Source organism: Lynx rufus, unplaced genomic scaffold, assembly GCF_022079265.1.
Source record: "Lynx rufus isolate CCGP_SWC_20201006 ecotype Redwood Valley unplaced genomic scaffold, mLynRuf1.p SCAF_5, whole genome shotgun sequence".
NCBI classification, from domain to species: Eukaryota; Metazoa; Chordata; class Mammalia; order Carnivora; family Felidae; genus Lynx; species Lynx rufus.
The window spans coordinates 1,011,991-1,038,850 of record NW_025814867.1 but is presented as its reverse complement, the minus strand read 5'-3'; the positions used below and the strand labels follow the sequence as shown (position 1 = coordinate 1,038,850).

The window sequence follows — 26,860 nt, the reverse complement described above, 5'->3', positions numbered from 1 at the left end:
GGCTTTTTCTGTACACGTTCTTTGTCTCAACTTCAGCTTTAATACTTTCCCCCCTTGGAGAGTTTGTAGTCCTGGGTGTGCTAGCCGGTTGTAGTGTTGTCAAATGACAGACCCCTTCTTCCAAAAAAATCCAGCAAATTCTCTGTTTCTAGTTGGCTTTTGGAATTTACTATCTTCTACTGTGTCCTACTCGTAGCGGAAAGTAAGAGAAGGAAGTGGATACTTTTCAGGTATAAGATAACAGGGGGCTCTCTGCAGGGGGGCTGGGCTTCCTTTGTTTCTTATCAGGGGTTTATTATGTTTCTCTCGTGGTATTTATTCTTTGGCGATGTGATACAGGACTATGTGGGCTAGACCCTGGCCGTGAATCCTGGCCCTTCATGGCTATTTACTATTTAGGTCGGTCGGTGAGAGTTTCATTTGCAGTTACGAAGTACTCTGAAGAAATCAGTGATTCAAAAGAGAATGAGCACTTTGTTTTCATTTGTTTATTTATTTATTGAAATTTTAATTAGTTAACATACAGTGAAATACTGGTTTCAGGGATAGACTTCAGTGATTCTTCACTTACATGCAACACCCAGTGAAGAATGAGCACCTTAAAACTTTCTATGAAAGGGAACAGCAGCATACTTTGAATGACATGGTGGGCAGCACAAGTCTCTGAAAGCAAGCCAGTGGTTCCTGCTAGTGGGCTGCATTTTAGAAAATGCGTTTTGAATGCTTGTGCCTAATGCTAGAAATAAAACTAAAGAAATGTGTCAGGACCGAGAACCACCAAGAGAATGCTTGAAATAATTAGCATGTTTAAATCGAGCGATTGCTACCCAGTATTTGAGAAGAAGTCTAAAGACCATGTTGGCTATTCAAGCCTATATTCTTACCTGTATAACTTACATTATTAAACACAAGTTAATTTCAAAATAGTGAGGTCCTCTGGATTTTCAGGTATCCCAAATCATGCATGACATTTAGTCAGACCACTGTGGTTGGGCACATGGTGGTGCCCAGTGTTAAGTTCATGAAACAAGGAGGCCATCAGACTGAGGTGGCTGTAATGCTCTCGTGGCCTACGTAAGCAAATTAAAATCTAAGCCTGTAATTGCCTCAAGGTTACGAAATTGAAGCCTAAAAACAACCAATCACAAATAGCCAACTTGGTTTTAACCTACAGCCAGTCAGATAATTTACTCTCTTTGCTTCCACACATTCTCTACGTAAGTCTTTGCCCCGCTCCTTTTGCTGGAGCATATCTAACCACTCACTGCCTCATTCAAATTTTTGCTCAAATAAACTCTGGACATTTTCAATATGCCTGCTTTATCTTTTAACAGTATTAACTGAGTATGGAACTACCTACTCCCAATGTCTCTTACCCAGCTTTCACTTGATCCAGCTCTTTGAAAAGATTTTCATTTTTTTTAGAGCAGTTTTAGGTTTGCAACCACATTGAGAGGGAGGTACTGACATTTCCTGTATAATTCCCGCCTCTACACTGCACATAGCCTTTCCCACAGGTACCATTTATATTGTGCTGTCACGAGATTAAATCTTTGAGGGCCACCCTGGTGCCTCAGGTGGTTGAGCGTCCGACTTTGGCTCAGGCCATGATCTCACGATGTGAGCCGATGGTTGGAGCCCCCTGTGGGCTCACTGCCGTCAGCGCAGAGCCCGGACTGGCTATTTCTGTCCCCCTCTCTCTCGGCCCCTCCCCCGTGTTCTCATGTTCTCTCTCTCTCTCTTCGCTCGCTCGCTCGCTCTCCAAAATGAATAAACATTAAAATGTATAAATCTTTGCTTTTCAGAAAGATTTTTCAGGGAGGGGGTTGAGAAGAAGGAAAAAATGATCTAGTTGAGATCAGAGGAGATGCACTTGATTTCCTTCACTCACTGTGCATCTTTTCTTGTGTCTCTGTTTTTTCTCCTAATGGACTCTGAGAGAGTTACCTTTTTCTTTGTTTCCTCCAGTATAACAAATACAATCTTTCTTTTTCTTTCTGAAGTAAAACAGTTTTTTCTACACGTGCAGGAACAAACCCAAAGACAACAGTCCATACCTATTTCTGTTCTCATCTTTTATGGGTGGCCCCATTCTTCCTTTTTTATTTTTATAGGGCAGTTTGAGGTACAGAATGAAAGTGCATAGTTTACTAGTTTAATGTACTTGTTTAGGAAGCGTTCTTTTGCTAGAGAACAGATAAAACCCGATCCATTTTTTTTCCTAATTTTTATTCATTCGGTCAACATAAGATGCTTCATGTCTATGAGCAGCAGAGTGTCTCTGTCCATAAAAGTTGTTTTGTGGCCTAACTTGTGGCAGCAGTCACGTATTTTCCCAATTCTTTTTTTTTTTTTTTTTAATATTTTTTTTTTCAACGTTTATTTTTATTTTTGGGACAGAGAGAGACAGAGCATGAACGGGGGAGGGGCAGAGAGAGAGGGAGACACAGAATCGGAAACAGGCTGCAGGCTCCGAGCCATCAGCCCAGAGCCCGACGCGGGGCTCGAACTCACGGACCGCGAGATCGTGACCTGGCTGAAGTCGGACGCTTAACCAACTGCGCCACCCAGGCGCCGCGTATTTTCCCAATTCTTAATACTGGTTGAAAACTGAGCGATGAGCAGTTGTGATGCTTTATGTAGAAAAGCACCTGGATGATTCCTCCATTGAAATATTGGTAATGAATGAAATACTTTAACATTATATTCCAGCAGGTTGGTTGTGTTTAAAGAATGTTTTTTATATAAGTTTTTTTATGTTTATTTTTGAAAGAGAGAGACAGAGCATGAGCTGGCTAGGGGCAGAGAGAGAGGGAGACTAAAGCAGGCTCCAGGCTCTGAGCCGTCAGCACAGAGCCCGACACGGGGCTTGAACCCAAATACTGCGAGATCACGACCTGAGCTGACGACGGATGCTTAGCCGACTGAGCCACCCAGGCGCCCCTAACGAATGTTGAGAGACTGTATGTGTTTAGAAGGCTTAAGATGTGCTGGAGAAGAGATACAACTTAACCTGCTGAGGGGTGTGAAGGGGGTGGGCAGGTCCGTGGGAGCTCTCGAGGAGAACCTGGCCCGGTATGACACCTGAAGAAGTGCAGTGTAAGCTGAGGTTGAGTCTCAAGGGGAGAGCATTCTAGGCAGTGGGGAAAGAAATTGCTAGGTGGACAGCTTGGGCCCTTCTGGAAAGGCCATGTGGCTGGTGAGCAGAGGGGTTACAAACCGGTTTGTAGGTTTCTTTAAACGGGGGCACAGTTACTATGTCCCATCCCCCAAATGACCTTCGTTCATCTCGGTTCGCTTACCACGCTGTGTATGAGAGATGCCATCGTAGTTTCATTTGTAGGTTAATGTGCTGTGTCACAAACAGTAGGGCCACTCGCGGCGTGAGGCGTCATGGGCTGCCATCCCACTACCTTCCTCTTCAGGCTGTGTGATCCCCCGTAAGGTGGGCATGGGAGAGAGTCGAGTGAGCCAAGCGCACTACGCCATAAACACCTTGTCATAAACTACGGAAAAGGCCCGTGTGGAAACTTACTGATTTAGGAAGTGTTTGGCCAAGGGAATAGATACAGTAGAATAGGTTACGACTGGTCTTTTCTTCTGCACGCAATGACTTTCAGGTCTTCTGACCTGCAGCCTTGCCTGGCTCTGTCTCCTGACGGTACAGAGATGGGCTGAGCATTTTCCTGCCAGCCCCACTTGAGAAGAAAGGCTCCTCTACTTGGCCTGAAGTCGGGGGTCTTGCGTGCGTTGTTCTCCTCGGAGCTGCTGCCTTGTCCCTCAGAGGCGGAGCCGGCGGGAAATGCCTTGGGGCTAGCCTTGGGGCCGAGGGTTCTTCCTCTGGCTTTCCCTGCTCCTTTCCTTCTTCTGTAAGTAGGTCCTTTGGTTCCCTTGTGCTCTTTGGTTCTAGGCCTGATCGTCTTCTTGTATCATTTCTGGCTGGTGGCTGACCTTAAAGCCCATGAGAGTCAGGTTTACATCAAATACCCTTGTTGGCATTCAGACTCCCTCCTCCCCGCCTGTTGGAGCAGAGGTCATCCCCTGCTCTGCCCTTGGGCTGTAATGTGCTCACCATCTTCAAATTCAAGACCTACTCCGGTGACCGATTTGAAGAATGCCTCTTCAAGCGTTTCGAAACGGATAGGCTCTCCTCTCCTTCCTGCCCTGCCAGTTCTTTTTCCTGTCGTTTGAATCAGTCTCTCTTTCTTGGCGAAGACGTCTGATAGCGTGACTCACGTATGCCGTCTTGCTAGACTCGTTCCTCAATCCTGGATGTGAGCCAACAATCCCAGCAGGCCGTCCTCTGTGGACTGTCAGAGGGTTGGGTCGACATTGCTGTAAGTTTAGATACGCATTTAAACCAAATAACTTCTGTCAGGCAAGGAGGTAATCTTGTCACCAGCAGAGCTGGTGAGAAGGTAGCCTGGGAACTTGGACTGCTGCGAGGTTGTAATAACCCGTGGTCAGGCTTTCTTGAAGACTCAAAGCTCACTGCCTCACTGCACACGTGGTTCTGGCCACTGACTTCTCACGCCCCCTACAAAAAGTCTTCTCTACTAGCCTTCCCAGTTTTGCCGCTATAACTGGATAACATTTCCTGGACTTTTATTAACAGCCGCAACCTAAGTGCTCTGATGGTCTGTCTCATTTAGAAGTCTTCTAACCAGAAATAAGCAAGCTCTTTTCTGAGGCTTTTTACATCGAGTGGAGGCAGATGATACATAACTCCAGGTTAGACGTTTTGGCAGCGCGTTTAAAAAGTTGTTTTCCAACTTTTTGACAATACTCTCTCGCTAAGAATTATGTGTGTGTCTGAGATAAAAGTTCCATGGAATGGTATCACACTTGTTAATATTTTCCTGTTCCAAACTACAATTGAAAAGAGCAGCTGGCTGACTCCCACTAACGGGTAGTGGCCTGCAAGGCTCATCTAAGAAATGATAGTGACCAAAACAATCCAGACTTGCACTAAGTGCTGTGCTTACTTTATGAGTATAGTTAACGAAGTTTCTATATACCTACATGCTTTCCTTTCTGAGTGGAAACGTGGAACAGCCTGATACTCCAAGTGTTTGCTGAGCGTCTGCCGTGTGCTAAGCACCATGCTCGGCTGAAGACACAAGCTGAACAATTGTTGGGGCAATTCACGCCCTTCAAAAAAAAAAAAAAAAGTTGGCCTTCTCTAGTGTGTGTACTTTGCATAATTTGTTAAACTGGCGTTTTTATCTAGGGATGCTATTTTGAAGATCGGTGTGAAACCAGGAAGCCAAAACTAAGGCAGAAACAAGGCAGTCACTTAGCTAGAGATAGACCGGACCTGACCTCCCTCACAGTTCCCTTCGTCCTCCCCCTTCTTGGGTCAGCAGATCAGTACGAGCCTAGAATAGACGGGGCAGGACCCCCAAAAGAAATTCATAACAAAGTTTAATTTACCTTAAAGTTTTTAAGGTAAAATACGTGTTAACGAAGAGTTCATTTTTCTCTCCAGGAGCCGAGTCACAGTGAATACTACGAGCTATTTCCTAATGGGAATCTCTGCTGCTTTCAACTGGGTGACTGTGTCATTAATTCCACTGAAACCTCTGGCATGCCTGCCTCTCCCCGCCCCTCAGGTCTCACTGTGGGCTGTAATAAGGAATTTAGGAGGAAGTCCACTATCAGCCTCTGCCGTTAAAAAAAAGCAAACAAACTCCTTTTCATCCCCTTCCCATACGCCAGTAGAAAATAGTCTCGTGAAGTATATGGAAATCTCACTTATTACACATCTCCACACAAGATTGGTAGCTCCACTCTACACATCTTTTCAGTGCTCTGAAATCTAGTATTTCAGGGTTCGGACTGGCCTAGAGTTGATACAAGGAAGCTTTACCTTTACTGGTATGTCATCTTATGTTGCTTGGCCTGTTCTTGGGGGAGAGAGAGAACCTTCTGCTCTATGGCCTGTTGGCACGGTTTAGTTTGCTGCAATCGGGAAATGGGGGTTTAGCCCTGCTTCCGCATTAAGTAGCCGTATGTCCCGGCGCAGGTCACACAGTGCACCTCAGTTTCCTTCTCATCTGTGAGATGAAACATTGGGCTGCGTGTTCTCAAGGGCCCTTGGAGCTCTGTGCTCTGGGTCCGTCCTCTAAAGCTTTGTATTTGAGAAAATGCAGTCAAAGGAATGGACTCCTTATCAACTCATCCTTCTCTGTGGTGGCAAAAATAATAAAACATTCTACATTGGGAATAATAGCCGTCTGTGCCCATGTTCTGGCTTCTTTACCTTTCTGTTTCAGTCATGACTTAGGGAAGGGACGTAGGAATCGTTGTCCATTTGTCCTTGGGGTGTTTTTGCTCTCATTTGTTGGCTGTTTTGGTTATCGCTGAATATCACGTGAGTCACGAGGACCTTTGTGCCCTGTTCGGGATCTTTATGGCCTGTGACACCGGATGCGGGCACGTGGGAGTACTGCTGGTAATTCTGGTCCTCCCTCGTCAGGAGGAGGTTTCATAAGATGGAACAATTACAGCTGTTAGTGATAGGAAAGGATTTTATGTGAGATGGGGCTGAGAATTTTCTGTCTTCGGTCATTAAAGAAGAAAATTAGGAAAGGGTTAGGAACAGAATCTGTTCTCCACGTATTGTGATCTCATGGGTAGGGCAGATGTGCTCATGCTTACCAGACTAGGGGAAATTTCAGCCCATTATCTGTGTTTATGGAAAGTTTATTTAAAAGTCCTTTTGAACCCACCTTAAGTGCTAATTTAATGCCTCTTAAATTTTTAGAATGATTGCTTCATAGGAGATCGCTGTTGTTGGTATCTGAAGCTATTTTACGAGGGTAGTATTAATCTTCAGTCATTTCTACAGTGTCAGCCACTGTTGTGACGCTACTCTTGTTGTAGCCTTTATTATCCACGTTTACCTCCAGGAAAAAGGAAGCCCTCTTCCTCCCGTAAACCTCTCAGCTCCTATCACATCTGAAAGTTTACACGCAATAAGATCGTGATGTGCCTGGTCAGCCATTAGTCTTGTCTTTAATAGGAAAGTTTTTGAGGTGGTTGATTCTACCTTTGCTTTATAAACCACGTTAATTCTTCAGAGTCCTGGGGTGAGATTGCCAAATGAAATTGTTTCTGTTCTTCCTCCCTACAGGGTTAATCATCTCATTTTAGTGGAGCCTTGGGGTTTTCCTGAGCGGCCGGACCTTGCCGATCAAGACAGGCCAATCCCAGTGTGGATCAGAGCCTTGGGAGCAGCACTGACTCCCTTTAACCCTTTGGCTGGCCTCAGGATTGCAGGCCCCTTTGGTGAGTGCTTACATCCGTATCTTAGGAAAGCAATGTGTTTATACGTTGGTAGTAGAGGAGTATTTACTGATCGCCACTGTTGGTCAGAACCTTAAAAACAGACTGAATCTTTTTCTCCTCCTCTGAATTACTAATTTACTAAATTACTTTTTTTCCTCCTTCTCTAAAAAGTACCAGTCCTTTCATAAAGATAATGAAACTGGATCTTCTCAAAGAGGAGCTTTATAGATAGATAGGTAGGTAGGTAGGTAGGTTTATATGTATAATATACCGTAAACATTACAGGTAATTAGCAGAACTGAGAAGGCAGGAAACGCTGCAGGTGAGCTAGCCCAGGGCACGAGGAGAAGAAGTGAAGCTTGTTGACCTGTTGGTGATATTAGAGAGGCTTTGGCTAGTTGGCAATACGCAGCTGGCAGATCACAAAGCCTGACTTGATTGACCACGGGGCAACTGGGTATGGCCAGATTCCCTTCTTGCCCCATAATGTCAGAGTGTTAAGATAAAATCATCCTTTTCCACCCGAGGTTCTGGGGACTCGTGATCTGTGTTTCTGGTCATATTTTGAAATACAGGGGTTAGTCTCTGATTTAGAGCTGATTCCACCCTCAGCTCCTCTGTCTCCACCCCAAAGCCAAGGGAATTAATTACCTTTCCTCTTTGTCCCCGATGGCGATGGTCTGGACCTCTGCTCCCCTCTCATCGCTTGTATCCGTGAGGAGTGCTGTTAGCCGCAAGTAGCTGAACACCGCGGTGGTCTGAACCACAGGGCCTTTCGTTGTTCCCGTAGCAAGCAGGCTGGAGGCAGGTGGTCAGCATTTGTTGTACTAGCTGGCTCGTTGACGTTGGCCTTGGGGCCTGCAGCTGTGGTTCCTGACCTTTTTTCCTCACGATGTTTGGCCGCTGTGGCGGGAAGCCTCATCTCACGAAGCAGCGCTCTGAGCAAGAAGAAAGGAAAGAGTGGAAAATGGCCTTCTCCCCATAATGCTCTTTGTCGGGGAAGAAAGTTTCCTTGGAAGGCCCCAGCAGGCCTCCCCAGATGTCTCTGCCCACCCCTAGTTCTTGCGCTGGCAGAGAACAATACGTATCTGTGGCTGATCGGTCACGATTCGCTGCCAGGGGCTGGAGTGAGGGGCCCGCTTACCTGGGCATGTTGCTGCCTAAGTCATAGACAAGAGTCGGCTTCTGTCAGCAAGACGAGAAGAGAGGGATGGGGGAGGGTGTGGAAATAACTGCTGCAGAGGTGGCTGTAGATTCTGCTCCCCTCTTCCTAAGTATTAGGCCCCTCTTTGCCCTACGCCCCTCTTTGGGATAGGGAGAACCACGGGACTGCACAGGGTTTGGGCTGGTGACCACAGCAGTCTTCCTCAGCGCTCTGACAGATAGCCTTTGTGCCCCACCCACAACCCTTTCACCGACCCCCGCCCCGAGTAGTACAGAGCCACTCCTCTTAGGTGTCCGGTCCTCCTTCGATGGCCTATTCAAAACTGCATTTAGTCTGTACAGTCCTGAAATACAAGTGGATTACGCTTGATCACAGTTCCACATGTAGCAAGTGTGGGAAGAGTAAAGTATGAAAAGAAACTAGGAGACAGTAGTTGGGGAGGGAGGGGGGCTCCTTAGGAGTGGCCCTCTCCCGCCATGCCCTCTGTCTGCCACTATTGCTTGCACATGGTCGGGGTGGGGGGGGGTCACGTAGAATGTCAACCACATCATCAGAATTCTCCACCGAGCTGTAGAATTCCTTCAGAGGTGGGAAGGAGGGCCGGTGAAGAAGACCTTGCTAGAATAACGGGCAGTGACAGCAGAAAGGGAAACTGGCTAGCCCCTGGGGCCCCGGTAGGGGCAATAGGGACCAGATGGAAGCTTCTGCCCTTCATCCTTTTTCCTCTGGGGGCCTTGGCCCTACTTCTCCCCTCAGGAGTGGATGGCCTTAGCCGGGAGGATTGGAAGTGTCCAAAACCCAGCAGAGACTCGGCTCATTTTTCCACAGAAAGACTTGTATATCCCAGTTTGTTTACTTTATTTAGAGGCTAATGGGTTACAATTGCGGGAGAACCAAAGATTAATAAGTTAACTTGAGGCGTGTGTAATGGAATTTATTTTCCTATGAAGACAAGTCTTAGAAAGTTAACTTGTACGTTTTGAGCTCCTGAAACACACCTGTAAGTCAATGTAGAATACTCTTTACTCCTTATTTCAGTGCTTAGGGAACCCGAGGAGAGCAGCTACTAGGCCCTGTGCTCTTTTCCACCTAAAATACACACTTAAACACACGTGGCTGTGTCTGCGTGTAACGCCCGTTCTGGGAGCAAACACAAAACCTTTCTCGGGTAGTCGGGCAGTTGACTGTGACTCAGAACGTTCACTCCCTGTTACATAGGCTTAAGTCTCGTGCAGCGTTTAAGGCCTGACTTCAAGCGGAAGTATTCTTCAATGTTTGACGATGACACTGTGACAGAGTACATCTACCACTGCAACGTGCAGACTCCAAGGTACGGGTTAGGGTTCCAGTTTACTGTGTCGGCGTGTGACACGTTTCTTCTTTGAAAGCGTGTGAGTAGTCGAGATTTTTATCAGCACTTAAATGGCGGATGCTTGTTAACGTGCTCCCCTGCTCGTGGGGAGTCTGCTGCACAGAAGCGTCCCGGGTTCCGCTGGGAGATGAGGCAGCAGTGTGTGCCGTCTCCCCGCACAGGGTCCTGGGCACCTGCAGGAGGGGGTCGGAGGTGGGAGATAAAGCAGCACTGCAGATAAAACCGCGTTTCCGAACCGAGTCTGCGTGTTCTACGCGAAAAGGGCTGCCAGGTTAAACTAAAGGAGATGGTTGGCGACACCACGGATCTTTTTAGAGACTTTTGCTCTGCCAAAGGGCATTTGGTCTCACGAACGCCCGGGAGATGCCCTGCAGCGTGGTTCCAGGTCACGTGATGACAACGCTCCTCTTTTGCTGAGCACTTTTTTAACGACCCTGGGCCGGCGGGAGCAGCTCTGCTCCAGTGGGTGAGGAATACGTGAGGGCTGGGAGACAGGGAGGGAGTTGTGCAGGCGTTTTGTCAGTGAGTAGAAGAGGGGAGACGCCACAGGGAGCAAGAGGGCCAAACAAAGGTGTTTCTCTCTCGTTTTTAAATATACGACTTAGCGATGTTAGGTGCAAGGCACCAGTGGACAGAAGAGCCTGAAGATAGTGGGGAGCTAGGAGGAGCCTGGAAGACAGGGCCGCGGAGTTGTAGGGAGAGGGTCAAGCACTCGGCAGGCCGAGGAGAGCCCCGGTTGTCCTGCCTCATGGCATACCAGACTTGCTGGGGGCGGGGCGGGGGTGGGGGGGACCGTCAAAAGTGTGACCCCTGAACTCTGTTTCTAAGACTGATTCGGTGGGCGGGGCTGCATGTTAAATCCTTCAGATGACTCCAGTGTGGGTGGGTCACGGGCCACACTTCGGAACCTGCAGGTGGTACCCCAGCCTTCCAGGGTTCCGACTTGGGTGACATGCCGAGAGGCCAGGTGCAGAGGCAGCCTCCCTCGCTTTTGGCTGAGACCGCGCACGCCTGCTTAGTTAAGGGGCGAGGCCGTGGCCACTGCTGTGCTGAAGTCTCGGTCTTGTTAGTAAAGTGGGTTAGAGCTTCTCTGCCAGGAGTGAGGGAGGCTGGGAGGCTTGGGGTCCCGAAGAGATTGACGACTTTGTGACTCACTGGGCCGTGGGGTCTGGCGGATTAGGACGGCACCCTGTACGGACTGGTCCAGCAGTTTTTAGCGGCCAGTCCCAGGTACCTCACCTGTTTTCCTGCGTGGTCTCCCTGCTTTCCTGTCCCCCTACGTTTCGTGACTGCGTGTGCCGGCACGGTGCCAGTTCGCTGTCTTTCTTACGGTGGAACTTGGATTCTTCACAACGGGCAGTTCAGAGTTCTGCCTGGTACTGCAAGGAAGCCGAAGTGACAGCTGAGCGGATCCGTCCTGGGAGTTTGCAGAGTGTGCTGTGTTCTTTTGTGTGACGGGCGGTCAGGTGTGGCCACAAGAGAAGACACAGGCTCAAGAAAGCAAAGTTTGTTATACTCACAGGACCTAGAAAGGGGTCACTGAATGCCACGAGGCGGGACAGGGGAGCACGAGACTTTGGTCACGTGGCAGAAAACAAGCGTGAAGGGAAAGTGAGGCCAGAGCTTTTATTGGGTCCTTCAGGAGAGGCCAGGCCGGCCGCGGCAGACGGTTTAGGACCGGCTAGTGGACCGGCTTCGGTAGGCTCTGAGATCCGGGGCTGGTCTCTCGTTGCCTGGTGCCTGGCCCTGGACGACTGAGGCAGAGGGACGCTGCCTCCTGGGTGGTGGGCAGGACGGAAGAGGCGTGGCACCGGACTGCTAGCTGGCAGGTGACCGGCGTGGTCCCGGGTGAGCCCTTTGCCGTCTCTGAGGATGGGCTGCTCCAGGAGGCGGCCTCTCCCTTGCCAGAAAGGGCTTTTTAAACAGCAGATGTCCTGACATGCAGGAGAGAAAAGATGTAAACACACAAGGAATACTCACTCTGCATTTCTTCTCATCTTGGTATCTTTACTATTGCAGGTAAAAAGTTGGTGCCGTGCCCGTGTTGGAAAGCTATGTTCTACATTTCACAATGAGTTACAGTGAAGAAAACATTTTAACTCTCCCCATAGGGAATTTAATAATGTAACGATCGGCAACTAGGGTTGCGTGTTTGATTTAGAAGAGGGTGACTTTTAGTCAGCTAGAGTTGAGAGAGTCTTGTTGATCTAACAAAAGCGTGTGCCTTCTGCGGGGTTTGTTTCTTACACGTTCTAGTGAGTCATTTTCTGTTTTAACTGAGGCTTTTCTTCGGGGGAGGTTGAACACGAGGGTTTCGGTAGAGACGGTGGGGGCGCGATGCACGCTCCTCCCCCGAAGTCACATGTGTGCTGTTCTCCTTTTCCTGAAGTGGTGAGACAGCGTTCAGAAATATGACCATTCCCTACGGGTGGGCAAAAAGGCCAATGCTGCAGCGAATTGGCAAAATGCGCGCTGACATTCCGGTTTCGGTGATCTATGGCGCCCGATCCTGCATAGACGGCAATTCCGGCAGCAGCATCCAGTCCTTGCGGCCACGTTCGTACGTGAAGACGATAGTAAGTGTGTGGCTCCGTCTGGGCTTCCGCTTCCAGGTGCGGCCTGCTCCGTTGTGTCGGCCTGCGGGGAGACTCCGCATCATCCCCGAGCTTTCAGGGCCTCCGTCCGGACCCGATGCCACGTGTGACGACGGGCAGGGCCTGACGCGCACACCCGTCCAGGCCAGCCTTGCCGGTCCCTAGAGCTGCGGCGTCTCCCAAGCGGGAGGAGGACACTCCGGTGGCCCCTGACCAGCTCCCCCCTCACCAGGCAGCACGTTCTCCCTCGGCTCATTCGATCTGCTGGCGCGGGTCAATTTAGAATGGCTCTTTGCGTGTAAAATTGTAGTAAGGTCCAATAGATCTTTCCCTTTATTCTCAGATTCCTTAGTTGATGGAGACACGTAAAAGTTACTGCAGATCAGTGTTGCTCATCCTCTTACGTTTTACTTCTGTACGGCTGTTCTCGCTTTCATTGCTAGGTGCCTTGTTTATGTCATCGTGTTTTTTTAAATGCTTTTGCTCACCGACCTCCTGACGCCTTCCTTTCCCAGGCCATCCTCGGGGCGGGGCATTATGTGTATGCAGATCAACCGGAAGACTTCAACCAGAAGGTCAAGGAGATCTGTGAGACCGTCGACTGAGCATACTGGCGGGGACGTGGGGCAGCCTGCGGACCGATACGGTGCCTCCGCGATAGCGCACAGTCCACCATGCAGAGTAAGGACTACAGCAGAAGACCAAGCGGTCTTCTCGACTGTCCTTCGCACACACTTTCTTTGTGGAGTTGCCTGCACATTTAAATCAGTTAGTGCCTTCTAGAGGAATGGCTTTCCTTTCTCCTACACAAAATCAAAATATTCAAGAGTCTCCAAACCTAAGAGCTTTAATAAAAGGTTATCTGTCCCTCTGCTGTACTGACAGATTGTCACTTTTCACTGAAATGTTATTACTTTCTACCTAACTTCGTTGTGTCTAGTACTTTTTATATTTCAGTCTGTGTTGCCAATTAAAAACGTGACTACTGGGTCTATAATTTTATATCCTGGAAAGGTGCACTTTATTTTCTTTGCTTGTATTTACCATGCCTAATGACTGATCTAGGTAATCACAGTTTTGTGTAAAAATCGATCAGTTGTTTAGAATCCTCCACTTTGTTTTTGAAATGGAGTGCTGATGAAACAGATTTTGGTTTAAAAAGATGGGAGTTGATCACCAGCATTAATTTCTGTGCTTTTCCTCTGTCCTCTACGTAAGGCTGCAAAGCCATGGTCGACATCTTAAATGTGGCTCATCCGGATGTATCTCAACAACATAATTCCTTGAACTCTTTTATATCTGGTATGATTGTGTACTTACAGGGCAACACGACATTAATACTTGAGTGATTTAAGTACTGCACAGCCCTAACTAGAAGTCTGTCCTTTCTTCCCCCGTTAATGGTCTTTTCTGTGAGCCAGCTGCAGCAGAAGGAACAGACTTCCTCCTGAGGGGATACTGAGACTGTTACCTTCCAGTAAGCCATCATGCGTTGTCATTAACCTCTAACTCTTGTAGATGGGTGCTAAGACGGGATTACGTTTTAACCACTGAAATAGACAAATAGGTGGTGCTCTTATGTCTCAAGGCACCAGAAGGAGATGGCACTAGGTGGTTGGGGTTCTTTGGTTTTCATTTTTGAGGTTTGTGTTGATGAAATGATGCACATACTTGAAGTTGTATTATAAAAACTGTACAAGGTCGATGGAGCTATTTGACCATAACTACCATCAAGTATAACACTTTGTGGCTGTTTTAAAATGAGGAAAACTTTGAAACTGTGAAAATTACCATGTGGTAACTGGCTGCTGAGAAGACGCTCCAGAAGAGAAAGTGGAATAGGACTGTGAGCAACAAGGCATCTTGGCCTTACGTTCCAGTAACATTGCTTGTCTGGGAGAAAGGTGGTTCTATAAATAAAAACCGTGAACTAGAGCAAAGAAAGGTTTAATGGTTTTGACTGTTGCCTTTTTTAAATGGTTAATCAGGAAATCTATAGTTAAGAAACGTAAGGTTGTATCATGTTGATTAACTGCCAGAAAGACCGAATGTTCTGTTTTCAACATTACCTTCCCTACTAAGGAAAAGGCAAATTGTACTGAAGCACAACAGATAGTTCCCAGCGAACAGTTCGTCTCACTTGGCACCTAAACTAGGTTACGGCCAAAGGTAACACGAGAGCCCAGGCATGCTGCCCGAGCTCTCTGCCCGACGAACAAAAGTAGTCCGTACTTTGCAGTTAGTGTCTTTGAGGGCTAGCTCCAAACCTTTAAGTGGCACGGATAATTTGGGGACTGTTTTTGCATTTTTGACACGCTCTGCAGTCTCTGTTAACTGGGCAAATGACAGTTTTCACTGGTGCAGGAGGATCTCTGTGAAGGAAACTTGGTCCCAACCCTTGGAGGGAAGCTACTAGTTCACTTAGCAAGTGGAGTTTCTGGCCACGACGTGCCAGGTGATTCGGGGAAAAGATGTACCCAGATGTCAGGTGGAACTTATTTTCCTGCTAACTGATTTTGCTTTATTTGAAAAATATTGTCAGACTTCTTAAAAGTTGAGTCTTCCCTTAGTTTGTACAACATGTAACCTTGTGAAAATTGAGCGAGCGGAGACGGTCACGGTCCTCAAAATTCCTGAGAATACAGCGGGTGCTAAATGTTTTCTTAAAAAATCCTATTACAGTGTTTGATCTTTGCTCAATTATGCACAGCGTACTTTAACTATTTTACAGAATAAATTTTACTGTGGTAGTTGCACAAAGCTGCTGTACTTTTCTTGGGTCTTTGGTGTGGCCCGGTCTGTTTACACGAGTTACTGTAGGACCTTGGATCCAGCGGGTGTGCGGGAAGGAACACCGGTGGGCGTGGGGAGGGAAGGCTGCTGTGCGGGACCCCGACCGCCACGCACGGCTGTTCCTGGCTTAGTGCCTCCCTTAGTGGGATGTCCGCTTCCTTCTAAAACGAATTTTCAAAACAAAGTTTTCCTGGAGTTGGTTTCAGAATATTATTTAGAGAACACTTTTGAAACGCCTCTGTATGTGGGGCACCTGGGTGGCACAGTCGGTTAAGCGTCCAGCTTCGGCTCAGGTCACGATCTCGCGGTTCGTGGGTTCGAGCCCCACGCCGGGCTCTGCGCTGACAGCTCGGAGCCTGGAGCCTGCTTCGGATTCTGGATTCTGCGTCTCCCTCTCTCTCTGCCCCTCCCCCCACTCATGCTCTGTCTCTCTCTGTCTCAAAAATAAACACTAGAAAAAAAGTGGACTGAAATGAGAAATGCATAAAGATGCACGAGGTCACAATGATGGTTAAAACGCCAAAACTAGGGGCGCCTGGGCCGCTCGGTCGGTTAAGTCTAACTCTTGGTTTCAGCTCAGGTCATGATCTCACGGTTCATGAGTTCGAGCCCCGCGTCAGGCTGTGTGCTGACAGCGCAGAGTCTGCTTGGGATAGTCTCTCTCTCCCCCTCTTTGCCCCTCCCCCACTCACTCTCCCTTGCAAAGTAGATAAATATTTAAAAAAAAAAAACTATTTGGAGATGACTAGGGCTCCAACCCATTATTTTGAAAACCGCTAACTGGAAAAACAAAGCATTTATCCTGAGCATTTTGCGGATGCACTTGACCTGATAAGGGAAAGTTCTTCACGTGAGAGTCATAGCTAGATGTCAGAGAAACGATAGGATTAAGAAAGCACCATTTTGTCACTTCTAGTGAAATAATGGACCTAGACTGCTGAAAGGTGGAAGGTTGACGGGAAACGTTTTGTTGAATGGCTCGGGTTGATAAATGTGAAGCCAGTGATCGATCTGAGTGTTACTAAAAAAGGAACAGCCAGAGGTTAATGCCTCCAGTGTGTTGCAATAGCAAGGACCCAACACCGGCGGTGTTGAATTATTGGCCAAAACAAAACTTGAATGTAATCAAGCCTCCACGTCGGAAGATCAGTTCGTAAAGGTGTGGGATATTGAAGAACATGGTCAACAGCACACGAAATCCAGAATGTGGGAAATTCCACAGGACAGATTACCCAGTTTCTTCAACAAATTGCAGGTGTAAAATAAAGACAATGGATGGTTGGACTTAAAGACTAGGAAACATAACTTGTTTGCATCCTGATTTGAACAAAACCATCTTAGACTTTCTTTGAGACAGAAAAATTTAAGATGGCTTGGATATCAGATGATATTAAATAATTATTAATTATGGTGGGTAAAATGATACAGTGACTACATTTGTTTTTTTTTAAAGCCCTTATCTATTAGACACACACACTGAAGTCTTTGTGGTCGAATTTATGACTGAAAATACTTAGGAAAAAGAGGGCAGGAAATAAATAAAATGAGCAGAATGTTATGTTGAAGCTGAGTGACAGATATAGAGGGGTTTATATGGGGGGTTATTATTCTGTTCTACTCTGATGCATGCTTAACAATTTCCATAACAGGAATTTAAGGATGGACGAGAACGGGGAGAGATGGAGACTGCCAGTATAGACACCTTTTTTTTTTTTTTTTTTTTTTCCCGAAGTAAAGAGCAGACAAGTGTTAATAGTAGAGGGGGAACCTGATGAATGACCCAGCGGAGAGGGGTGGGGGGGAAATGGTGTTGCAGGAGAGAATGGTGGGGGTGATGCACTAGCAAGGCTGAGGGCAAATAGGAATTCCCACATACTTCCGGTAGGACTGTAAATAGCTATTACCCTCGGCAGGTAATTTATATGGTAAAATTATAAATGTCACCTGACGCAGCAATTTTGTTTCCAGTTCTCAGTCTCACAAATACATCAGCACCCATGTGCAAAAAACATCTACAAGATGTTTATTGCAACATTGTAACATTAGAAGTCTGGAACCCAATATATGCCTAAATTGTAATACATTCATACTCTGGAATATTATGCAGCCTTAAAAATGAGGTAGGTCTCAATATATAAGTGTGTCAAATCGTCACATTGTATACTTTAAACTTACTTACGTTATATGCCAGTAACAATGAAGCTGAAAAAATACGAGGTAAATCTATAATGTAGATCTCTAAGTGAAAATATGGAAAATTTTCAAAATATCTTTAATGAAAATAATGAAAAAGAATTCAGAATTGTGTGTGTATAATATACATATATATCACACACACACATATGCACACATATATAAATACATATAGAAGAGTGTGTGTCTCAGAAGTTACATAAGGATATACTTTCATGCTGATATAAATAGACATTTTTGGGAGGATAAACATGTACATGAGTTTGTTAATAGCAGTTAGCTTTGAACAAGGGCAAGCCTGTTTTATATGTTCTTGTAAATTTCGGAACCTGGTGTATTCATTGTTTTGGTAAAAATACATAAATAGGAGAGAAAAACCCAACACCTTGGCTAATGCTAACTAGGTAAAAAATAACTTACCAGTTGTGGTGTTATCTGTGTGGATGCGCAGACCCAGACTGGGGGAAGAGGGGCAGGCGTTCAGAGTTGGTAAGGCTCTAAGCTCAGTGATTTAATTAAAACTGAGCTCTAAAGTCACAATTTGTCTGTCTCTGTTCTAAAACAGAAGCACGGTCCCGACAGGAAACTGCCCTCTTCATTTGTTTAATTTTGCATACACCTGTAGCAAGGGGCATCTGAATTAGGATATATATAGTTCTCTATACTTCTAAGTCTACTATATATAATATATATAAGTCTACTAAGATAAGATATATCTAAGTCTACTATATATAATATATAATAGATATTATAATATATATATGTATATATCTTGATGTCTCTACCTTTTTCTCTCTCTCTCCCCATCTCATATGCACCACCATATCTCTCCTGCTATTTTAATGTTAAATTAGAACTGATTAAAATGTATTTGTCTGTTTTCCGGCTGTAGCCTGGCTTTGGGATCACTTAATTAGATCAGCTCCCAGATTTAAGATTGGAGAACATTCTTAGCAAGTAGTTTTCCAAATGAATGGGTGAGGAATTCTAGTCCACCGTATGTTTTAATCCTTCAAAAAATTCTACATATTCAAGGCTTACCAGGTTTCCATGAAGAGCCCACTAATTGAAAATCTAGAATATCCCATGCCTACTTTTTCTTTAGTAACCATTGCATTCATCCTGAGAGAGGGGTCACTTGGCTGGCAGACGTGAGGGCTGGGAGTTCCAAGGCAGTTTCGCCACAATTGTAGGACACTGGGCACTCGTGGAGACAGGGCCCCCTTTGCTCCTTGGTAAAATCAGACACGTCAGTCACAACGACCAGCGTGGGGAGATTAACTGCGTGAGAGACATCGCTGCTATGTCCGTCGTGTTGATTGCAAGTTGCTTCCTTGTTTTGTTTTCTGTGAGTGTTCTTATAATTGGAACGTAACAGCCACGGGAACAACTAAATGGGGCGACCAGGGTGCCAGGCACGAATGACCGCTATCTCACCTTCCTGAGCCAAGCAGCTTGCTAGATGCCTGCTGGCCTGCGAGAACCCCAGCAGGTCTTTAACACCTATCTGCTCAAGACTTGCAAAAGCTGCTTTCCGCGAAGTGGGAGAAGCACCAGGGTACGGTGGGGGGGGGGGGGGGTCTGGGGAGCCCAAGATGGCAGCGGGGAAGGCCTCATGCTGACGGACGGCTGTCCCGTCTCTATGTGGCGCCCTTCCATATCAAGGAGGTTTCCGTGATGCTCTTCGGGGAGAAGCATCTCCTCCGTGCTTCCGAATGACCTCTCGGCTTCGAGTGGCCGGCAGCGAGGATTCCGGCAGCTGACACATCTTCTTGGCAGATGACAGACTTCCTTGGCCACGACAGACGCCGCACCCTCAAGCGCAGCCTGTTTTGGCAAAAGCTAAGCATGAGATGTGGACCGTGCCAGCGCTCAGAGCCGCGAAGCACAAACTCTCGCGTGTCTGAGTCATCGAGGCTGCTGGTTACAAGCGCACAGTCGAGGCACTGTACCCAAGAGATTCTGATTCTGCAGATCTGTGGGTAGGGACTGGGAATCCACATTTTCAACGGGCGCCCCCCCCCCCGCCCCCAATTCCTCAATACGTCGGAGCGGGCAGTGTCGATTCTGTGGTTCATCAGTCGGTTGGGTTGGACTCGACCTGCAGACGCTGTTTCTCGGCGGCCGCTGAGGTCTCATCGGCTGTGGTCTGCCCTGCACACAGCCAGAAACGGGCAGAGGTCACAGTCAGACCTGGGGCTCCGGTCTGTGGCTTTGCAGGGCTCCCTCCTCATTTCGCAGTGGCCGTGCTTGCCCTGAACTCTGTCTTCTGCTTCTTAAAACCCAGACAGACTCCCGGGTTTCCACCGGAGTTCTGGGCCTCTCCCCACCTTGTGGCTTCTCTCAGGCTAAGAACTGGGACTTAGCTGTTCGCTCCCAGACTTCGGGAATCACTGTCCCCTAGTGTTCTTTCCGTACGAGCTTGAGACTTGGCTAGGTGGAGGCGGGCTTTGCTGTAACACACGCTTGCGTGTTATTTCTGTTCCTACTTTACTCACCCTCAGACTGTTGTGGCCACATCTAGCGATCTGTGGATGTTTCGGTTTACCGGAAAAATGTAAATAAGAATTAGCCCAGGCAGGAAAAGCAGTGTGGGTATGTGCGCTGCTTTTAGAGAATGAGGCCCCACACTTAGCTGAGATGAAAACCAAATATAGTTTGCAGTCAATATCCCGTCTGGAAACCACCATTTCTGTCTCCTCTCTCTAAGGCTGCCTTTTTTCTTTTTTTTTTTTTTTTAAGCCCGTCTATCTTTAGCTTTCAGTGGCCTCACAGGCCTTGCTCTCCCTGCCCACCGAGGGCTCCAGAAACTTGCAACATTTCACTGGTACACTGTTCCGGAGGCCTCTGCCCTCTCTGGAATTTACTTCTCCTATTTATGGTTGGAGCCAGGCTGGTTCGTTGTCATCCAGGAGCCTTAGTGCTGCAAATTTTTACCAAGCCAACAGAAGCAAAACGGTTGAATTCTTGAGGAATGCCAAATTCGACTTCGGTTGGTGAAGAGGTGCAATGTTCTGCCTTACTCGGAACCCCGCGGCGGCAACTGTAGCGGAAGATGAGTGAAGTCTTATTAGCCTGGAAGCCGGCAACAGTCTCGAGGGGTGAACGCTTTCAAACTTCCTCATTGCTGACGGAGACTATTCCCAGTCCCCTAAAACTAACCCCCCGAACCCTAAAGGGTGATGCTCCTGACACATTCCCTCCGCATCTCCGCCGCCAATGCCGATCACAAAGGAATTTGAAAAGAATGATCTGATCTAAGAAGGGGTTTGTTTACTATGCTGATTCGGAGGAGCGAGGATCTGGAATTCTGGTAATCGCAGTCCTGTGACCTGTGAATTGGGGCTCTGACACGTACCTCATCATTAATCTTTGGCCCGGGGGGACGGGAGCCGGTCGTTAGGTCAGAGGTCGCACACATACCTCTCCTCCAACTACCGGAGACACCGCTGAGAGCCCGGAAGAGGAATGAGGCCTGAGCGCCGAAAACAGCCACCACTGAGCCTTGAACATAAGACCCCGGACGCAGGAAGACGCAGAGACCCTCCCTCAACACTCAAGCAGCTGGCGTTCTCAGCACAGACCGAAACTGCTCTTTTCAATCTGCTGGGAGGCTTGTAAGGCAAGGGTTTCCTGGCTCCTGAGAGACTGGGCAGCGAGGAATAAGCCGGTGCCTGTTCCACCCTCGCTACCGGTTCCGTGGACCTCATGATCGCGTGGGTTCCATCCTAAGGCCAACGTGCAGCTGCGGAAGTGTATATGAGGAGGGTGGGGGGTGGGACAAGGTACGTGTAACAGGCATCTCCAGGGGCGCCTGGGTGGCTCAGTCGGTTGAGCGGCCGACTTCGGCTCAGGCCATGATCTCACGGTCCGGGAGCTCGAGCCCCGCGCCGGGCCCTGCGCTGACAGTTCGGAGCCTGGAGCCCGCTTCGGATTCTGTGTCTCCCTCTCTCACTCTCTCTGCCCCTCCCCTGCTCATGCTTTATCCCCCTCTGTCTCAAAAGTAAATAAAACCATTTTAAAAAATTAAAAAAAGAGAGAGAGCAAAATAACGATGCTCTTGAACTTGCAAAATCCCAGCTGAGGCTGGATGTACAATTTGTGGGGCGCGGTGCAAAATGAAACTGTGGAGCCCCTCGTTAAAAGCTATATTAGGAATTCTAGTGCGGCAACGATGGCAGAAGGGTCAGAGTCGTTGTGATGCGATGAGGGAAGGGCTGCCAGCCATTGCTGGCTCTGAAGGGGCAAAGGGGGCCCGAGTCAAGGCACGCAGGCAGCTTCCAGAAGCCGGAACGGCAAAGAAGTGCATTGTCTCCCAGAGCAGCCTGAGGTAACACACCTTGATTTTAGCCCAGCGAGAGCCATTTGGACGTTGGGCCCCCGGAACTGTAAGATAATAAATCTGGGCTCTTTTAAACCACCGACTTGGCGGTAACGGGTTACAGCAGCAGTGGGAAGTTATTTTGCCCTCAGTGACAGAGACAGACTCTCAACTAATACAAAATCAAAGCTGAGATAAAGCAAATACTCCAAAACGCTGGGGTGGAAATTCAGTTGTCTGCAATCGACACGAGAACAACGACATCAAACGAGTTGTGAAGCCTTCTTCACTCGAACGTACGTGTTCTACGTGTTATGTGTGCCAGCCAGGGAGCCAACTAAGCGAACAGGACAGATGAGCCTCTGGTCTTGAACATGTCCCGGGCACTTAAGGCTGGGGAGAGGAGCGGTTTAAAAGGCGTTCGTTTAGGGGCGCCTGGGTGGCTCAGTCGGTTGAGCGGCCGACTTCGGCTCAGGTCACGATCTCGCGGTCCGTGAGTTCGAGCCCCGCGTCGGTCTTTGTGCTGACAGCTCAGAGCCTGGAGCCTGTTTCGGATTCTGTGTCTCCCTCTCTCTGACCCTGCCCTGTTCATGCTCTGTCTCTCTCTGTCTCAAAAATAAACATTAAAAAAAATTTAAAAGGCATTCGTTTAGATCCACGCAAATAATTACAGCTCCTAGGAGCACTGGGATGCACACTCTGGGCGCTGACGTTGAGACTCTGTGGCTGGTGGCCGGGGACACGTCGAAGAGTGGATCTTCAGCTGGGGGACAGGCTGCAGGCCGCGGCCTCCCTTCTCAGAAAAGGGTGAGGTGACCTCGGCAGGTGCCGCTCGGAGCTTCTGCTCTGGGGAAAGATGGACTGACGGCCCCAGAAGCGGCCCCTCCAGACCCGCCTGTGTGTTCCCCTCGAGGCCACACTTATCCCAGCCAGCCCCAGCCAGTGACCGAGCGTGGTGGGGGGCTCAGCAGCCAGGCGTCCCTGCCTGACGTGGGGCTCGCCCAGCGGGCACTCCCCGGCCACTGCCGGAAGCCTTCCTGGAGCCTCACCGTGGTCTGTGACCTTCATGTCTCGTTTCCTTCTTCTGTCTTCCCTTTCACACGGGTCAGCCCGACCTGCCTCCTCCAGCTCCCTCTCTTCTGGAGGCGTTTTCCTCTGCAAAGGCCTTGAGCACCTACTGCTGTGTGACAAATTACCGCAAAATTAGCGGCTTAAAGCAAAACATATTTATTATCTCACAGCCTGTGGATGAGGAACCTGGGCACGGGGTCGCTCGTCCTGCGCCTCAGGACCTTTCCCAAGGCTGCAATTATGACGGCGCCCAGGGTGGGGCTCTCATCTGAAGGCTTGAGTGGGGAAGGACTTTTCCAGGCGCACGTGGTTACCGGGGGGGATTCAGTTCCACTCAGCCTGATAGATGCAGGGCTTCCGTTCCTGCCTGGTTGTCAGCTGAGGCCACCCTCAGTCCTTTGCCACGTGAACCTCCCCAGTGTGGTCACTGCGCTCACCAAAGCTTGTAAGCTAAGAAGGCAATGGAATGGGCCACCAAGACAGAAGTTACAATCTTAGGCGCTGTAATCACAGAAGTAACACCTTCTCAGCTTTGCCAGGTTCTGTTGGTTAGGAGAAGTCACGTGACTCCCCCACACTCCAGGGAGGGAGGGGCTCACACGGAGGCACGAACACCGGGTAGCGGAGGTTGCTGGGACGGCTTTCAGCCTGCTTGCCACTGTATGCATTCTCAGTAGGGTCTGCCAGCTGCCGGAGACCCGGTGGTGCCCTCGGTCTCCAGAAAGCCCTGCCTGGTCTCCCTGAAGTCGACAGAGCAAACGTCTTGCCCATAAACATCACGCGTGGGTTCAAAGGCAATCATGTAGTCACTATCTGTCGAATGAACATATCAATGTGTTGCAAATGAAGGCGGCTTTGAGAAAACAGAGTCTGGCACCACTAATAGGTTGTTTTAGATTTGCATCATAAAAGCGATTTGTCAGTTTTGTGTATTAAAAGGTCAGAATTTCAAGCCATGCAATATACAAAAAAAAAAAAAAAAAAAAAAAAAAAGAGCTTAAACATTCCAGAACAAAATTTTCCACAGTACACCCTTGTGTTTGCCTTTCACATCTGGACCATTGTCCTAGTCTTGCCCTTCTCGGCCATTTACATCGGAATCACGTTTCTCTCGAAGAAACTGGAACAAATACAGCACTTCCTTTTAAATGTCCTTTTCTCAGAGAGAAAAAACATATTTTTGGATACATAGATACTTTTCCACAAGAATAGTGCCATAACATTTTAAAAGACTGTGTGCAAAGCGCACTGACTGCGTTAGGTGAACCCCCCCGTTGGTGCCTGTTAGATGACATTCGTTGAGAAGTGATTCTCTAACACCGCCACCGGTTTTTTCCTGGCACAAGAATCAGGCCGGTGCTCACCCTGCGAAGCCATGATGGAAAGTCTGGAAGCCCGGACTCTTGTCCCAGCTCTAGCACAGGTGAGCTCCCCGTCTGTGCTACGGTTTTGTTGTTTGTGGGAGGAGAGGTCCAGATGAAAACTCTCTCTGAGCCTCTCAGGGATCTGTCAGGCCACAGTGAGCTCTCCGGGGTGAACATGGCTCGGTGCTGTGGTTCCCCAGCCAGATCGGCTTTACTGGGCTTGTGCCAAAGGAGCCACAGACAATCTGTAGAGGAACGGGTGTGGCTGGGAGCCAAAACCAGCCACCTAGTCTGTGGGCCAAAGTTTGCCCACTCCTGTGGACTTGAGCAGTGCACAGACTGCACCATCGTACATGACAGTCCCGAGGGTAAGATGGAAAGAAAACAAGCTTACAGTCTAGACGGTGCTGCCCCGGGAATGGCTAAGCATCGGGGCCCGGACAGCAGCACCCCGGTCCTTGGTGGGGTGGGAGTGACGGAATGTGGAAGGACCTTGGAGAAGAAAGCGGGATGGCCACCTAACCTGCCCAAAGGTTTATGCCCTCCAGGAAAATCAGGCTCTCCGCAGTTGGCAAGAGGGTGTAGGATGACGTGAGGCCCTGTTTCCCAGGGTGTGAGGAAAGCAGGTGGACCTGGTGACCTGCTCTCGTGGAGTCTGGCCACCCTGCTTCGTAGGTGCAGCTCTGCTCCTCCGTGGAAGCGGGCTGCGGCCGGGTCAGCATTTCAGAAGGAAACCCTCGCGTGGCAGCACCACACATGGACTAGAATGGACTAGAAAGGTCTTAGTCCTCGCTTCCCTGGAACTCCATTCCTGGGCTCCCGGGGTTGTGGGCCAGCGCAAAGCTGGTTAAACCTTCGGCTGTTCCCAGCAGCAGCTACTCCAGCAGCTCAAGAACGGGACGAAATGCGGGAGACAGACTGAAGAAGGAGCCGCTTTGAGGGGATTGGGTCGGGATTGGATAAGGCAGGTGGAAAACGCATTTGCCTGACCAGCTCCAGGCTGCTGGCAAAGCCCATCATGAGGAGTTCTGCCCGGCGCGTGCTGGGACACAGTGCCGTGCTCAGGAGTCGGGGGCGAATGAGACGAGGCTGGAGAAATGGACGTGGGCCGGGGAGGGAGAGGTGGGGAGGGCAAGGAGGTCCTGCTGGGAGATGGGTAAGGCCATTGCTTCCTGGGAATCCGGTCTGCTCAGCAGGGCCCCGAGCACTACCTCCCACGGGAGACTCACAGGCCTGGTTCCGGTGAGGACAGAGGCATCTCCCCGTGCTGCTGTTAAAATCCTGATCTCGGCTGTGGAGCGGGGGACCCATCACGTGGCCGTAACGTTCACACCGCTTGCCCAGAAATTAAACTCAAGCAAACTTCTCATCTCTTGCTTCGACTCAAGGCCCCGGGGGTGTCCCGCTCCGAAGCTGGCCGTGTACCCAGGAGCTGAAGGGGAATTACTCAGGAAAGTCTATGGATTGATCACCACCAGGAAGGGGGAACCAAAAATAGTTTTCTAAAAATGATCTCCAGAGAAAAGAGCCCTCTCAGGGCTTCTGAGACCTGCACACGTGGGCGGTTTCGTGGAGGCAGAGGAGTGCCCTGCATTGAAGCTGGTCACGTGGCAGAGCAACCTTGGGTTAGGGTTAAAACTTCCGAGGCCCAGCCCACTGAATCGGACTCTCGGCATGGAGGTCAGGGGTCTGTCTTTGCCGAGTTTCTTGAGTGCGTCGGACATGCGGCCTGGTTTTTGGAATCCTGGCCTACGGACCTCTCGAGACTTCTGCTGGCCCTAGAACAGAGCTGAAGTGACTGCCCCCAAACTGTGCCCATGCTGCCCCTGGCCTCTCTGCCCGACGCTTGCTACGGTCTGGCAGACGGAGCCAGGAAGTTCAGGGTTAGGACGCGGTTCCTGCCGCCAAGAGCCCCCAGTACCATGTTTAATCATGGCACCAGAAGGAAGGGAGGGGAACCAGCCCTCGAATGGAGCAAACACGACAAGGCTGGGAAGGGACTGAGCTGTTCCACTGTGTTCTGTTGTCGTTGTGTTTGTTGGTTTACATGCCGATGAAAATCCAAAGGGGCCATGTCGTACCGCTCTCAAAGGCAGTTGATACAAGGGGTCCTTCGTTTCTACGAGCACCTTCAAAATTCTATCAGCAAAGTCAGAAAGTGCACAAAGAGAAGGGAGAGGAAATTGGAAGAGCTGGAAAATGTGCTAAAAGATAAAGTGCACGCGGGTGATGAAGACAGTGTGCAAGGCAGAGTGACGGCAAAACCCACAGTCTGATGGTCACCACGGAAGGCAAATACCCGACTGGACATACAAACTGGAAGCACATTTTGGGTTAGAATGAAAATGTGCAGGAGTAGAGGATTAGATCCAGAAAATCACTCAGGCAGAGCACTTAAAAAAGGCATAGAACTATTCAGCATTTGCTAGACTTCTCCAGTGAAACCATCTGGGCCTGGAGGTGTCTTTTTGGGAGCTTGTTAATTACAAACCCAACTTCTTTCTCGGCCGAGTGTCCTATAACCATTAGAGAAATTGAATTCAGAATTTAAAAGCTCCGGAAGAAATAAGCCTCTCCTGGTTTCAGCTGTGACGTGTAGAGAACAGAGGATCCTTACTCCCGCCCTTAAGAGAAAGCTGGAAAACCCAGAAGTCCAGGGTTTCTCTAGGACTCCTCACAGAACGGAGGCCGCAGGGC

At 48.8% G+C, this 26,860-nt stretch overlaps 1 protein-coding gene across 2 annotated transcripts in view; it reads left to right on the top strand.

Annotated features, from left to right (window-relative positions):
- The window catches only part of ABHD5 (abhydrolase domain containing 5, lysophosphatidic acid acyltransferase), a 29,672-nt gene extending 16,559 nt beyond the window's left edge, over positions 1 to 13,113 (top strand). For both annotated transcript variants that reach the window (XM_047098715.1, XM_047098716.1), the window contains exons 4-7: positions 7,136 to 7,290; positions 9,674 to 9,785; positions 12,217 to 12,403; positions 12,937 to 13,113. In XM_047098715.1, coding sequence (XP_046954671.1) covers positions 7,136 to 7,290; positions 9,674 to 9,785; positions 12,217 to 12,403; positions 12,937 to 13,026 — 544 coding nt within the window. In that variant the 3' untranslated portion in view covers positions 13,027 to 13,113. The remainder of the gene's footprint in view (positions 1 to 7,135; positions 7,291 to 9,673; positions 9,786 to 12,216; positions 12,404 to 12,936) is intronic.
- Positions 13,114 to 26,860: the final 13,747 nt, after the last annotated feature.